The 16600-nt window shown below is 41.6% G+C and overlaps 1 protein-coding gene across 1 annotated transcript in view; it reads left to right on the plus strand.

Moving 5' to 3' along the window:
• FRAS1 (Fraser extracellular matrix complex subunit 1) overlaps positions 1-16600 on the plus strand; it is a 317287-nt gene that overhangs the window by 105593 nt on the left and 195094 nt on the right. Inside the window, exons 18-19 of the mRNA XM_068974976.1 lie at positions 502-642; positions 3595-3738. Coding sequence (XP_068831077.1) covers positions 502-642; positions 3595-3738 — 285 coding nt within the window. The remainder of the gene's footprint in view (positions 1-501; positions 643-3594; positions 3739-16600) is intronic.

Here is a 16600-nt window from a genome sequence, read left to right on the forward strand (position 1 = left end):
CTGAGACTGGGAACATGGGAATAAAGAAATGAATGACTCCACAAATGGTTATTCCTATTTTTTGTGTCACTTATCCCTTTCTTAATCTGAGTTCCCTGATGGCTCAGTTGGTAAGGAATCTGCTTACAATATAGGAGACCAAGGTTCAATCCCTGGGTCAGGAAGATCCCTTATAGAAGAGAATGGCAACCCACTCCAGTATTCTTGCCTGGAGAATCCCATGGACAGAGGAGCCTGGCGGGCTTCAGTCCATGGGGTAGCACAGAGTTGGACACGACTGAATGACTAACACTTTAATCTGGGTTCCGCAGATGCTTGCTTTGTAGGATACAGTCTGAAAGAAGTATGTGAGATGTCTGCTCTGTCCTTGGGAAAGTTAAGGGAATGTATAGAACTTATGCCAATGGAATATTACAGGAAAGTGAACAGGGAAGGCAGAGGTACTGTCCTTGTCAGATGGTGGCTCTCCTGATGATCTCCTCTGCCTTTTCTTCCTTCCAGCTTGCCACCCATCCTGTTCTGCATGTGCAGGGACGAGCCCACACAACTGCACAGCCTGTTGGCCTTCCCACGTGCTGTTGGATGGACAGTGCCTCTCCCAGTGCCCAGATGGGTACTTCAACCAGGAAGGCAGTTGTACAGGTGAGTGTGTAACTGGCTTGGGCATTATGCCCATCACACCCTATGCCCATATGTTGTCTTCATACAACCTGGCTCTGCAATTAGCAACCGTGTCATACCAAGGAACTAGACTTGGGCTGTGAGTCCTTCTGAGTGAGGGAAACAAGTGAAATTCTGTTCATCCAATAGGAAATATGGATGACGTGAAAAATGAAAATCAGCTTGACCCTGTGCATATGGTGAGGGATGGTGGGGGCCATCAAGGAGATGAGCTGCTGCAGGCTCTCATGCATTTGTGGGAGAGCAGGCATTGGCCTTACCTCTGCAGTCCCCAGCCCCTCTTCCCCCGCTGCAGCCTAATAGAGCAAAAAAGGGAAAGGGTATTTATTTTCTTCCCTGACACATCAGCCCAATATGTTTTTAAGAGCACCTGTATATTTCAGTGACAGAGATTTTAAGAATTACTACTTCAGATTAGTGAAGGGTTTTATTGGAATCGACAAAATACTAAAATTTAAGCACCTTATTGTAGCTCTGTGTTTTCTTGTTGCTAAAGAAAGAAAGAAAAGACAAACACATTCTATCATGATTATGGTTTTATTTCTAAAAATAGACTGCTGAGGCCGACTGATAGGGAAAAAGTCCATCGTTATAACATTGTTTGATTTTTGTTTCTGGCATTGGAAAACACATAGTAAATGTGAAAAATATTTTTGAAATAAATTAAAACTTCTCAGATTCATCAAGCCTCAAACTCCAAAGAGGAAATTTAATGTGAATACAAATTTAGATGTTTGAAGATCAATATCATTTTTCTGGAATTTTCTTCTAGAAGTAGCTTTTTAATCTCTGTAGGCCCCTGATGGGTTGTTTCACTTGAAACACTCTATTAAGCTCAGTGGGGAGCGTCCTTGGTTTCTTTGTCACTGGGGTTGTCCTTGAAAACTGTGGTCTTTCCTTCTGTGTCCTCACCCTGGCCCAGTTGGTTTCATCTGTGGAAAATTGTTTAGGGGAAGTCTGAGTATCTGTAACTCTTCTCTGCCCATGCCCCTGCCTGCCTGAGACCAGCAGATGGAAGGTACTTTTATAGGGAAGAATAAAAAAAGTCTGGCTACAGGCTGAATCTGTTTCTTTTACTTTCTGTTGCTTTCCTAAACTGAAAGGATACTGTCTGTACATAACGCCCTACCTCAGGGAACCCGGCCCCTCTGCCTGAATGTGAAACCAAAGTGCCATTGTCCAGAGAGACATTTGACCCTGTTCACCTACATATGGCTGCAAGAAAGAGGAAATTAACACAGCCCCTCCCTGAGGCTGACCATTCCAGAGGGTATTTGCAAGATTAATGGCCTCTGTACTTTACTTCCTCACCTCCTCCTCCTCTGTAAAATAACCTGGCATCCAGACCCTGATAAGATGGTTATTTTGAGACACTAGTCTGCCATCTTCTTGATCTGCTGGCTTTCCAAGTAAGGTTGTTATTCCTTGCCTCAACACCTCGTCTACTGATTTATTGGGGCGAGCAGAGGGGACTTGGACTCAGTAACAGTACCACAAGCAGCAGGGCTCCAAGGTCACTAGAAATATCCTGGCAGGGAGGGGGCACCGGGCAATAGAGATCAACCTGAGAGTGCTAGTATCTTTCAGATGGATATTTACAAAGTTAAGAGCCTTAAGAATGTAGAACTGGTGATAGTTAATCCTAGCCTTCTAATCAGCAGTTTGCTTGCTTGCCTTTTTTTTTCTCTATAACTTCTTATCTTCTCTTGGCCTTCTGCCAGACAAAGTTGACTTTACTGGAAATCTGTGCCCTTCCTTCCCACCAGTTCTGCACCAGAAGGGAATTCTTTGTCATTAGTTCCAGCAAGCACTACCCAGCTCTGGTCCTTTACCTCCCCTCCTCTTGGAATCAGACAGGCTTAGACTTCCTCATCCTTGGCAGAGAAACCCTTCAATCTTCTTCCACACACACTTGCTCCCGCTGCCCATCTTGGCAGCATAAGAGCAGTTGCAGCTGCAACTTCCTTTTATTCTTTGCCATCCTTATCTTTATTGCCTGCACCTACTGGGACTCACTGCTCTTTTTCACTGTAGTACCTCTCAGTAATTTGGTGGTTTTTCTGGGGAAAACGCAGCTTTGACAGTTTTGTCTAAGGAATTGAACTTCAAACATGGTTGACGATAACCTCTAGAAAGAGGCCTTTTTCGGCTCTTTGTATTTTAATTAAGTGTTGCTGCTAAAACAGGCATTCAAGTTGTGGCCTGGAGGGAGAGCAGGGTTGGCATCTGACTCTGTGAGAAGTTTTCACTTCCCCTGCTGTGGATAGTTCCACCTGTGCCTGCTGGGGATTTCTGCGAAGCAAAATGTCTCCCTCTTCTCCAGCTAGCTCTTTGAATTTTAGAGAGGGAGAGTCTTTCCACTTGTTTTTCTGTTTTTTTACTTGATCTGAACTTCCTGATTTATATAGACGGGAATGGTCATACTGAGCAACCAATTCCTCTCATTTTATTTTCTAACAAATTTTAAAATATTTATTTACTTATTTAGCTACACTGGGTCTTAGTTGAGGCGTGCAAGCTCTTCAACCTTCCTCTCGGCATGTGAGATCTTTTTAGTTACAGCATGTGAACTCTTAGTTGTGGCATTCGGGATCTAGTTCCCTGACTGGGGATTAAACCTGGGCCCCCTACATTGGGAGCTTAGCTATTGGACCACCAGGGAAGTCCCAGTTTCTCTCATTTTAATGTTTCTAGATTCCATGTTCTGTTCATGGGCAACGTTTTTGCTGACCCTAGAAATGCTATCTTTTGGTTAATGCCAGAGGGTGTGCCAACCTTGCTCAGGTGTCTTTTTCAAAAGATGATTAGCATTTGAAGTCTATTCTTAGGGTAATTGGTGGAGTACGCTAAATACTTCGTGTGTGTACATGCTGAGCTGCTAACTCCAATCCTGATTCTTGTTTTTCCTTCCAGAGTGCCACCCCACCTGCAGGCAGTGCCACGGCCCTTTGGAGTCTGACTGCATCTCTTGCCACCCTCACATTCCTCTGACTGCTGGGAGCTGCAGGGCCAGCTGTAAAGAGGAGCAGTTCCTCAACCTTGTGGGCTACTGTGCTGGTGAGTGAGTCCCCTTCACAGGCTCAGAAATCCCTAGCCAAAGGCTGAGGCTCTTCATGCCAGGCCCTAGAAGGCTCGTGCATTTGTCCTTTGTCATCAGATTAAGAGCTCTCTCTTGGGAGATGTTTGTCTCATGTCCAAAAATTCACTTCACTGCTTTCTATCTGACATTTAGTAAATATCTGTGGATTCAAGTGCAATCTTCTAATGATATTCTTGCAGTTCCTGAAAAAATCTTCAGTTCAGTTCAGTTCAGTCCCTCAGTCGTGTCCAACTCTTTGTGACCCCATGAATCGCAGCACGCCAGGCCTCCCTGTCCATCACCATCTCCCGGAGTTCACTCAGACTCACGTCCATCAAGTCAGTGATGCCATCCAGCCATCTCATCCTCTGTCTTCCCCTTCTCCTCCTGCCCCCAATCCCTCCCAACATCAAAGTCTTTTCCAATGAGTCAACTCTTCACATGAGGTGGCCAAAGTACTGGAGTTTCAGCTTTAGCATCATTCCTTCCAAAGAAATCCCAGGGCTGATCTCCTTCAGAATGGACTGGTTGGATCTCCTTGCAGTCCAAGGAACTCTCAAGAGTCTTCTCCAACACCACAGTTCAAAAGCATCAATTCTTCAGTGCTCAGCCTTCTTCACAGTCCAACTCTCACATCCATACATGACCACAGGAAAAACCATAGCCTTGACTAGATGGGCCTTAGTCGGCAAAGTAATGTCTCTGCTTTTGAATATGCTATCTAGGTTGGTCATAACTTTTCTTCCAAGGAGTAAGTGTCTTTTCATTTCATGGCTGCAGTCACCATCTGCAGTCATTTTGGAGCCCCCCAAAAATAAAGTCTAACATTGTTAGACTGAATGTTGAGCTTTAAGCCAACATTTTCACTCTTCTCTTTCACTTTCATCAAGAGGCTTTTAAATTCCTCTTCACTTTCTGCCATAAGGGTAGTGTCATCTGCGTATCTGAGGTGATTGATATTTCTCCCAGCAATCTTGATTCCAGCTTGTGCTTCTTCCAGTCCAGCGTTTCTCATGATGTACTCTGAATAGAAGTTAAATAAGCAGGGTGACAATATCCAGCCTTGATGTACTCCTTTTCCTATTTGGAACCAGTCTGTTGTTCCATGTCCAGTTCTAACTGTTGCTTCCTGACCTGCATACAGGTTTCTCAAGAGGCAGGTCAGGTGGTCTGGAATTCCCATCTCTCTCAGAATCTTCCACAGTTTATTGTGATCCACACAGTCAAAGGCTTTGGCATAGTCAATAAAGCAGAAATAGATGTTTTTCTGAAACTCTCTTGCTTTTTCCATGATCCAGTGGATGTTGGCTATTTGATCTCTGGTTCCTCTGCCTTTTCTAAAACCAGCTTGAACATCAGGAAGTTCACGGTTCACATATTGCTGAAGCCTGACTTGGAGAATTTTGAGCATTACTTTACTAGCATGTGAGATGAGTGCAATTGTGCAGTAGTTTGAGCATTCTTTGGCATTGCCTTTCTTTGGGATTGGAATGAAAACGGACCTTTTCCAGTCCTGTGGCCACTGCTGAATTTTCCAAATTTGCTGGCATATTGAGTGCAGCACTTTCACAGCATCATCTTTCAGGATTTGAAATAGCTCAAAATCTTAGAACTTCATATTAATGAAAACTGAAGTCATGATAATGATTGCTTACATGCATGCAGTGCACCTTAGCTTCAGATGGCAAGAAGCAGGTTCAAGATAGTCAGGCCCTCTGAAAACTGTTTCCCTCTCCTCTGCTGCTATCTATTATCTCCTGCTGTGAAGAACCTTTGTCATCAGCCCTGAGCTCATACAACAACAACAACCAGGCACAAAAGCGTAGGGAGATTAACCAGGAAGCAAATCAGTTGCTACAGGAAATGGGATTTTTTTTTTCCTCCTCAGTTTAGTACTCAGATCTTTAAAGGAAGTTAATTAAGAAACCAAAAAAGATAAGAAAAAAAAAAGGCAGCAACAATAACAGCAACAGCTTTACTGGGACTTCCCTGGGAGTCCAGTGGTTAAGTGTCTGTGCACTCAATACAGTAGGCACGGGTTCGATTCCTGATCAGGGAACTAAGATCCCACATGCTGCATGGGTGTGGCCACAAATTTTGTTTAAAAAGCACCTTACTGGAAAGAAACCTAGAATTTGGATAATGATGCAATAGCCAGGCAGTGTTCGTGTCCATCCATCCATTCCTACAATAAATATCTTTGAGTCTCTAACAGTGGTCATATGCTCAGAATATTTAAAAAAAAAAAAAAAGATTAAGAAGATGATGATTGTGCCCTCAAAGAGTTTAAGTCTGGAGAGGGGATTTTACAGACTAGTGGGTTATTTTATATTTCTTGACCCATTTCTCCAAGTTGCATGAGAAAGTTGAAGAGATTTGCCTATAGCTGCTGTTGTCACACTCTGAAGGGCTTGAGTCGGAAGCATCCTGGGATCCACTGGGCAAGAGGGGAAGCTGAGAAATCTGGTTAGACACACTCTGAAGGGGCTGACCAGGCTGCAGGGCTTATTCCCAGGCAGGAGGGAGTGTGGCCAGTTATCTCCATCAGAGTATCGAGGTGGCCCGTTCAACACAGCAAGTAAATGGTATTAGTGCTTCATGTGTGGCTGGGGTGCCGCAGTCCTGGGTGATTTATTTCTTTTTGCACATGACTTTGGCTCAGACAGTAAAAATCTGCCTACAGTGTAGGAGACCCAGGTTCAATCCCTGGGTCAGAAGATCCCCTGGAAAAAGAAATGGCAACCCACTCCAGTATTCTTGCCTGGGAAATTCCATGGACAGAAAAACCTGGCAGCTACAGTCCATGGGGTCACAAAGAGTCATATAGAACTGAGTGACTAACACTGAGCTTAAGACTAGACATCAGAAGGAATTCCCTTGTGGTCCAACAGCTAGGACTCCACACTTTCACTGCTGGGGGCCTACATTTGATCCTTGATCAGGGAACTAAGAAACCACAAGCCCTGTAGTACCACGGAAAAAAGAGTGAAAAAATGACTTGACATGAGAGTCCAAGATCTATACCCTAGGAAGACAGAACTCTTGAGAACAGCCAAGACCTGCTAGGATTCAGAGCAAAACCTGATTATAGAGACTGCAAACATTTTAGGAACAATGGAAAGTAGAAACTCAGAGAGTCCAGGCTTCGGACAGATGTGATAGCCCACAACTAGAGGGGCTTCCCTGATGGTTCAGACGGTAAAGAATCTGCCTGCAAGGTCAGAGACTCAGGTTTAGTCCCTGGGTTGGAAAGATCCCCGGGAGACGGGCATGGCAACCCGCCCCAGTATTCCTGCCTGGAGAATTCCAAGGACAGAGGAGCCTAGCGCTGATTCCTATGTTAGGATACAGAGGAGCAACTCCTAAGAGGTCCTGACATGGTTAAAGCACATTAGGGGATATTTACTGAGAATCACCTGAGCCCAGGGTGTTAAACTTAAGGAGATGACGCAAGTACAGTTAACAGATAGTACAAAGCAATTTATGGATCATAGCCTCTTTAGTATGGGTTGTAGGAGTTCAGAGGAGGGAAAAATAAAAGATATGGACAGGTGGGGCCTAAAATTCTTCCTGAAGAATAGCTAGGATTCTGTTAGACAGAGGGAAATGAGGTGGGCATTCCAGGTGTATTCCTATTGGGAAACAGGCACAGTGGTAGAACATGTGGGCCATTCATGGCCAGTGAGAGTGGTCCAACCTGGCTGAAGGACCTGGTTTCAATTAAGACATATTAGGTGAAATTGTTGGAAAATGTAAGTTGGAGTGAGGGTATACAGAATGCAGAGTTCTAGGCTGAAAAATTTGGATGGACTCTAGTGGGCAATAATAGGACTCAGAGTTTTAGAGGGAACTGTGACAGCTAAGACTGTTACAGGCAGGAAGGCTGCAAGCTGCGTGGAAGGTGGATTGAAAGTCGGAAAGATGATAGTCAGAGATGTTAGAAGGTTGAACCTTCATAATAGCTTTACTATTTTCAAACTATTCTGAGTGTGGAACTTAAACACTTTATGCTGGGGCCATTTTATAAATAAATGTTTATATAAGGAGATCAGAAAATTTTAAGTTTTAATCAGCTCAGTTCTCTCCAATGTCCAGAGGCCTCTTTGATGGTAAATTAGGTGATTAGAAATTTCATTAACATTTTAAGGCTTATATGGGATCACTGGAATAAAGAATCATTCAGTTCAGTTTATTTCAGTCGCTCAGTCGTATCCAACTCTTTGTGACCCCATGAATCACAGCACGCCAGGCCTCCCTGTCCATCACCAACTTCTGGAGTTCACTCATACTCACGTCCATTGAGTCAGTGATGCCATCCAGCATGGGTTGCTGTTTCCTCCTCCAAGGGATTTTCCCAACTGAGGATCGAACCCATGTTTCTTATGTCTGCCTGCATTGGCAGGTGGGTTCTTTACCGCTAGCACCACCTGAGAAGCCCTGGGTTGAGCGTAGCTTATCAATATTTATCACAGAAAAATATGACCAGTAATTTTAGTTGTTGACCTTTTAGAGAAGTACACTGACCCCAAGGTTTATTTTTTAATGAACACATGCCCTTTCCAAATACCTCCCAATTCTCTCTGTAATATTGTAATGGATTTGTTCGTGTATGGCTTCATCAGGCATTTATTACCCGCATGCTCCCTAACAGGCACTGTGCTAGGCTCTGGGGAGGCCCAGATAAATAAATATAGTGCTTGCATTCCAGAAACACACTGTGTAGTGAAGGAAGGAGATGTTTGTTGAATATGATATTATTGTGACTCTGTGAGCTGAGGGACAGCACCCTATCCCAGACAGGAATGTGCGTGTGTGTGCGCACTCGTGTGTGTGTGTGTGTGTGTGTGTGTGTGTGTGTGTGTGTGTAGTGGGTGGTGAAGGTCTTCTGGAACTAGTCATAACAGATGATTTGGAAACATGAGTAAGAATTAGAAGGCTTTGGAGATTTGGAGAGGAGAGCATTCCAGAAAACAAGTCAAAGAATTTTTTCTATTCAGGCATCAATAGAGAGTTCAGTAGAATGCCAGGTCCCTCCAGGTGCTGGGCCCTGAAGCAGAAGGAAGCAGGCCAGGTCATGAGGCCTTTGTGGGTTCTGTTTGCAGAGAACATGCCTTGTTATCAAGGCCGTGATAGGTTTTTAAGGAAGGAAGCGTTTTAATTACACTTCTGTAAAGAGAAAATTCTGCAGAAGATTGTGTAGAAGAAGACAGGGGCAGAAAGTCCTTTGGGAGGGAGTTGTAGGAATCCATGTGGGAGATGAAGCCCTTTGATGAGAAAGTTGCTGAGGGGATGAAGAGCAGGGCATGGCTTCAGTAAGCATTAATTGTATATTAGGTCGACCCATCTGAGATTGCTGTTTTGTGGGGAAAAAATAAAATGGTCAAATAGTGGCAGTTTCATATGATTCAACCTAATAGAAACAGCAGAAGTTGGTGATCTCCTAGAACTGATGCTAAGGGAGAGTGAATTTGGGGGATGATTTCTAGGATTCTGGTCTAGTAAGTTCAAGGAATGAGAGAAACATTTGTGAAGGACCAGAATAGGAAGATGATATATTTGACCTTGGGCAGGTGGGACTATTGGACGATCTGGGGTAGCTGTCCAGGAGGAGGGTGAAGGTCTCAGTGAGCCATAAACTCATCTGCTATCTTCATTTCACCCTGAGCCTAAAGTCCTGGAACTCTTTTTTTAGCTCAAGTGTTGCTTCAGTCATGTCATAAGTTAAACTCCTGGAATATTTCAGTGACTTTTATCTAAACGCTGGAAGGTGTTAGGAGGAGCCCTGGTGATAGCAAAGCAGAAGATAGTCCACCCATGCAGTGCCCTCAATAGAGGGTATTTCCAGAGTCCTTGGGAAAATCTGACACAGTGGAAGCCCTGGAGAAGCACCCTCTCTTCTTCTGTCTCGTGTGAACTTTAGAGGTTGGTAGGATTTACTCACAGGATTTATTCTCTCTCTGAGCTGTACCTAACCTAAGATCATCATCAGAGACCTCTTAATTGCTCTTAGCTGTTTAAGAAAGAAAATTACATCTAATTTATCACACAGACAAGAATAAGCACATCCTGGGAACAGGTCCAATAACCTCACTGTGTTATCACATATGGAGATGTCATATGTATGAGGGTTTTTTTTTTTTCCTCCAAGTCTATCAAAGCAAATACACAGTTTGTGAGATATGGGGCCAGAGCTGAAGGCTTTCAACAAAGACAAATGAACTGGGATGAGTGGTAAGAGTGGATAAGATTGCAGCTGACATGGTGAGGTGTTATGGAAAACCAGTTGTTTTCCTCCATAGATTTTTTGTTTTTATACTTTGCTCACATCTCAACAATGTTATCCCCAAATTTCAAAGCCTGGGGTACTCCTTCTCTTTGTCTTTCTCAGCTACAACCTTTCTCTTTTTCATAGAAAAGGATAAGAATTAAAAAGAAAACCTGAAGAAGACATATTCAAATGAAGATGCATTAAAAAAAAATAACATTGTTTTTCTGGAATGTCTAAAGGGAAGGCTGTACTTTTTAGTTCTTAGGTAGAAAGGGGATAATACTGAGAGTAGTATTGTAGAGGAAAAGGCTGAAATATTTTATTTATTTCACTTTTAATCTAGGTATTGTTTATTTACAAGATTGTGTTAGTTTCAGGTGTCCAGCAAAGTGATTCAGCTATATTTGCATATATGTATATGTTTTCTATTCTTTTTTCTTTTAATTAATTAATTTATTTTTTATTGAAGAATAATTGCTTTATAGAATTTTGCTGTTTTCTGTCAAACCTCAACATGAATCAGCCATAGGTATAAGTATATCCCCTCCCTTTTGGAACTCCCTCCCATCTCCCTCCCCATCCCACCCCTCTAGGTTGATACAGGGTCCCCGTTTGAGTTTCCTGAGCCATACAGCAAATCCCCGTTGGCTATCTATTTTACATATGGTAATATAAGCTTCCATGTTGCTCTTTCCATACATCTCACCCTCTCCTCCCCTCTCCCTATGTCTGTAAGTCTATTCTCTATGTCGGTTTCTCCATTGTTGCCCTGTAAATAAATTCTTCAGTACCATTTTTCTAGATTCCATATATATGTGTTAGAATATGGTATTTATCTTTCTCTTTCTGACTTACTTCACTCTGTTTAATAGGTTCTAGGTTCATCCACCATATTAGAACTGACTCAAATGCATTTATGTCATCTTTGATTTCTTTCCTTGGTGTCTTATAATTTTCTGTGTACAGTTCTTTCGTCTCCTTAGGTAAGTTTATTCCTAGATATTTATTTAATTCTTTTTGTTGAAATTGTGAATGGGATTGATTCCTTAATTTCTCTTTCTGATTTTTCATTGTTAGTATATAGAAATGCAAGTGATTTCTGTGTATTGATTTTGTACCCTGCAACTTTGCTAAATTCACTGATTAGCTCTAGTAATTTTCTGATACTGTCTTTAGGGTTTTCTATGTACAATATCATGTCATCTGCAAACAGTGAGAGCTTTACTTCTTCTTTTCCAATCTGGATTCCTTTTATTTCTTTTTCTTCTCTGATTGCTGTAGCTAGGACTTCCAGAACTATTGAATAATAGTGGCCAAAGTGGACACCTTTGTCTTGTTCCTGATCTTAGGGGGAATGCTTTCAGCTTTTCACCATTGAGAATAATGTTTGCTGTAGGCTTATCATATATGGCCTTTACTATGTTGAGGTAGGTTCCTTCTACATCTGTTTTTGGAAGAGTTTTAATCATAAATGGGTGCTGAATTTTGTCAAAGCCTTTTTCTGCATCTATTGAGATGATCATATAGTTTTTATCTTTCAATTTGTTAATATGGTGTATTGCCTTGATTGATTTGCATAGATTGAGGAATTCTTGCATCCCTGGAATAAACCCAACTTGATCATGGTGTATGAGCTTTTGGATGTGTTGCTGATTTCTCTTTGCTAAAATTTTGTTGAGGATTTTTGCATCTATGTTCATCAGTGATATTGGCCTGTAGTTTTCTCTTTTTGTGTTGTCTTTGTCTGGTTTTGGTAGCAGGGTGATGGTGGCCTCGTAGAATGAGTTTGGAAGTGTTCCTTCCTCTGCAATTTTTTGAAAGAGCTTTAGAAGGTAGACCTTAGCTCTTCTGTAAATGTTTGATAGAATTCTCCTGAGAAGCCATCTGATCCTGTGCTTTTGTTTTGGGGAGATTTTTCACCACAGCATCAATTTCAGTGCTTGCAGTTGGGTTGTTCATAATTTCTGTTTCTTTCTGGTTCAGTCTTAGAAGATTGAACTTTTCTACGAATCTGTCCATTTCTTCCAGGTTATCTATTTTATTGCCATATCGTTGTTCATAATAGTCTCTTATAATCTTTTGTATTTCCACATTGTCTGTTGTAACCTCTCCTTTTTCATTTCTAATTTTGTTGAATTGATTCTTCTCTCTTTTTTTCTTGATGAGTCTAGCTAAGGGTTTGTCAAGTTTGTTTATCTTCTCAAAGAATCAGCTTTTAGTTTTATTAATCTTTACTATTGTTTCTTTCATTTCTTTTTCATTTATTTCTGCTCAGATTTTTATGATTTCTTTCCTTCTGCTAATTTTGGGGTTCTCTTGTTCTTCTTTTTCCAGTTGTTTTAGGTGTAAAGTTAGGTCGTCTATTCGATGTTTTTCTTGTTTGGATTATATTGCTATAAGCTTCCCTCTTAGAACTGCTTAGGCTGCATCCCATAGGTTTTGAGTTGTCATATTTTCATTGTCATTTGTTTCTAGAAATTTTTTTGATTTCCCTTTTGATTTTTTCAGTAACGTTGGTTATTTAGAAATGTGTTGTTTAATCACCATGTGTTTGTATTTCTTACAGTTTTTTTCTTGTAATTGATATCTAGTCACATAGCATTGTGATTGGAGGAGATGGTTGATACAGTTTCAATTTTCTTAAATTTATTGAGGTTTGATTTGTGACCCAAGATGTGGTCTATTCTGGAGAATGTTCCATGTGCACTTGAGACGAAGGTGTGTTCTTCTGCATCTGGATGGAATGTCCTGAAGATATCAATGGGATCTATCTCATCTAATGTATCATTTAAGACTTGTGTTTCCCTATTAATCTTCTGTTTTGATGAGCTGTTCATTGGTGTGAGTGGGGTGTTAAAGTCCCGTACTATTGTTGGGTTACTGTCAGTTTCTCCTTTTATGTCTGTTAGTGTTTGTCTTATGTATTGAGGTGTGCCTATGTTGGGTACATAGATATTTACAATTGTTATGTCTTCCTCTTAGATTGATCCCTTGAACATTACGTAGTATCCTTTTTTACCTCTTGTAATCTTCTTTATTTTAAGGTCAATTTTGTCTGGTATGAGGACTGCTACTCCAGCTTTCTTTTGCTTTCCATTTGCATGGAATATATTTTTCATCCTTTCACTTTCAGCCTATATGTATCTTGAGGTCTGAAGTGAGTTTCTTGTTGACAGCATATATATGGGTCTTGTTTTTGTATCCATTTAGCTAGTCTGTGTCTTTTGGTTGGAGCATTTAATGCATTTACATTTAAAGTGATTATTGATATATATATTCATATTGCCTGCTTTTCTATTCTTTTCCAGTATTGTTTATTATATGATGTTGAATATAGTTCCCTGTGCTATACAGTAAATCCTTGTTGTTTATCTATGTTGCATATGGTAGTGTGCGTGTATTAATCCCATACTCTGAATTTATCCTCCCTACCTTTCCCCTTTGGTAGCTGTAGGTTTGTTTTCTATGAAGACTGCAAAATTTTAAATAGCTGATTTGTCAGGATGGCAGAATTCTAGGGGATTAAAATTTTGTTTATGCAGTAATTTTTTAAATGCTGGTTTGTTTTCTCATAAATCTGTGCCAGAATGTAAGCAAAAGAAGATAAGCATCAGAGAAGAACTACTACTCTGAGAATTTTCATATTGTATTCCAGTACTTGAGTTCAAAGCAATGGTTAATAGGTGTGGCATGAAAACATGTCTCCTGGCTGAATAAATTTGGCAAACTCTTGGTTAAGTAAGGTTAAGCAGCTTTCTTTATTATGGAATTTCTCAAAACCTTAAATAAGCAATTGTACATTGTGAATCTCTGAAATGAAGGAGGTTGCATCCCTCCTCTCGATTTATTATAGCTTCTCCCAGAGTTAACCAGTGCTTTGCAGAACAATATTTGGGAAGCCCAGCACTAGCTGGTGTTAGTATGTTGGACAATTTGTTGGCACTTCCTCAAGGTCAAATGAAATGCTCAAGCTGCACTCAGATTGCAAACTTCCTTCCTTCCATCCCTTGGTGCCCCTCTCTCTCTTCCTTTCTTCCTTGTTTTCTCTGTGGATGAACAGAGGGGGCCCCGAGATTGCTTAGGCTTGCCACTCTCTAAACTGTTGAAGAGCATCAGGGAGCAATCAGTAATTTTCCTCTAATGCTGGGTCTGAGAAGTGTTTGCTCTCTTAATCTGAGCTGACGAATTAGAAAACCTGTTAATATCTTTTTTCTTCCAAATCATTAAAAACAAAACAAAACCTCTTGAGTCCCTTCCACAATTTTCCCCAATTACTGTCAATCATTTCCTAAAGAGGACACTGAAGTGTGGTGAAACAGTTGCAATGCACAGGTTAAAGAGCAACAAATCCTTATTGCGAAATAAGCTGTGAAAACTGGAACACTGAGTGATGAAAAAAGAAACAGTTCAACTTGAATATCATTAAAAACTGGGTGGGATAGAGCCCTGTAGAAACCAGTGCTCCAGTTCTCTGCTTCCAGGTAAAGTGACTTGAAGCCAGAGATGTGGGAGCCAGTTCTGCTTTAGAGCAGTTTCTATGTGTGGGGTGTGGGAGCTTCCCCAGTGGCTTAGTGGTAAAGAATCCACCTGCAGTACAGGAGATGCAGGAGACCCGGGTTCAGTCCCTGAGTGGGGAAGATTCCCTGGAAGAGGGCATGGCAACTCACTCTAGTATTCTTACCTGGAGAATCCCATGGACAGAGGAGCCTGGCGGGCTACGATCCGTGGGGTTGCAAAGAGTCAGACACAGCTGAAACAACTGAGCATGCACACATACGTGTGAGGAAGGTTGGCACTCTCCTATATCTTGCTGTAGCTGCTCCTGGGACTGTAAACTGAAAGAAGAAAAAAGGCACACGCTAAAACTTGTAACAGTTAGTACTTTATTTTCATCATCAAAATCCTACCCATCCATCCCTTCTGGCCTTGCTCAGATTCCTTCTCTTCTAGGACCAGCCTGCTTTTCGCAGCTCCTGAGTTGTCATTTTTAGGTATGCTGATTGTTTCTAAGGATTTCGAACCACTTGGCATTGACTGGCTCGTGTTCTCTGTGAGTGGTCTTTTCATGGTGTCTAGTAATAGGTGACTATACTGAGAGCTTAGTATATGACAGTGCAGTACTGTGCTCAGTTGCTCAGTCGTGTCCAACTCTTTGCAACCTCATGGATGTAACCCGCCAGGCTCCTCTGTCCATGGAATTTCCCAGGCAAGAATACTGGATCAGGTTGCCATTTCCTCCTCCGGGGGATTTTCTTGACTCAGAAGTTGAACCTGAGTCTCTTGTGTCTCCTGCATCAGCAGGCCCATTTTTTACCACTGCACCACCTGGAAACCCGTTAGTATGTGACAAGCACTGTGCTAATTGCTTTGAATGCATTTTGCCATTTAATAGTGACAGTGATTCTCCAAGGTGGGTACTAATGTGATCTCCATTTCTCATATGAGGAAACTGAGCTGAAGACACGTTCAAGTCACTTACTCAAAATGACAAAATTTGGAAGATAGAGCCAAGATTTTAACCTGGAGAGTGATTCCAGAAGTTACATACTGGGTTGGCCAGAAGTTGGTTCTGGTTTTCCCATAAGATCTATTTTTTGAAAAAATTATTCCTATTTTTAATTTTATTTTTGGCTGTGTTGAGTCTTAGTCGCTGCACTCAGACTTCCCTCTAGTTGTGGTGAGGGCTCCAGGGTGCATGGGCTCAGTAGCTGTGACTGGTGGGCTTAGTTGTGCCATGTCACATGGGATCTTAGTTCCAGTACCAGGGATTGAACCTGCACCCCCTGAGCCATAAGGCAGATTCTTAATCACTGGACCAGCAGGGAAGTCCCCTCCCATAAGAGCTTATGGAAAAACATGAACGAACTTTTTGCCCAATGCTTAACCATTTTGTCCTACTTGATGAGACAAAATATAATAATAGGAACTCAAGAAAATTTCTGGTTGTAGATTAAAAGGTGGATCCTCAGAGTCTGGTATGGCAAGATGGTTGGAGCAGCACTATTGGGGAAAGCTTCAGGAATTTTTTGGTCTGTTTTAAACGCTAAGGAAGTCATTTAAGATTGCAGTGGATTTATATAGTGTATCCCTTGCCAAGTTGCTTGAGTCGTTTCCAGCTCTTTGCAATCCCATGGACTGTAGCCCATCAGGCTCCTCTGTCCATGGGCATTCTCCAGGCAAGAATACTTGAGTGGGTTGCCATTCCCTCCTCCAGGGGATCTTCCTGACCCAGAGATCAAAGCTGTGTCTCCTGCATTGCAGGCAGATTCTTTACCATCTGAGCCACCAGGGAACCTCCATATTGTATATATCTGTATTAAATGAATAAACTTTAAATAAAAACATTAACACATACTAAAATTCAATAATTTGTGTTACTCCACATGTACTTTAATCTTTTCCAGTGGTTAAATACACACATTTTTCATAGTTGTAATCAGCAGCTATGTACAGACACACCTTTGAAATGTTGTGGGTTTGGTTTCCGGCCACTGCAATAAAGTGACTATCACAATAAAGCAAGTCACACAAATTGTTTGGTTTTCCAGTACTCATAAAAATTATGTTTACAC

The sequence above is a fragment of the Capricornis sumatraensis genome, chromosome 7, assembly GCF_032405125.1.
Source record: "Capricornis sumatraensis isolate serow.1 chromosome 7, serow.2, whole genome shotgun sequence".
NCBI lineage: Eukaryota > Metazoa > Chordata > Mammalia > Artiodactyla > Bovidae > Capricornis > Capricornis sumatraensis.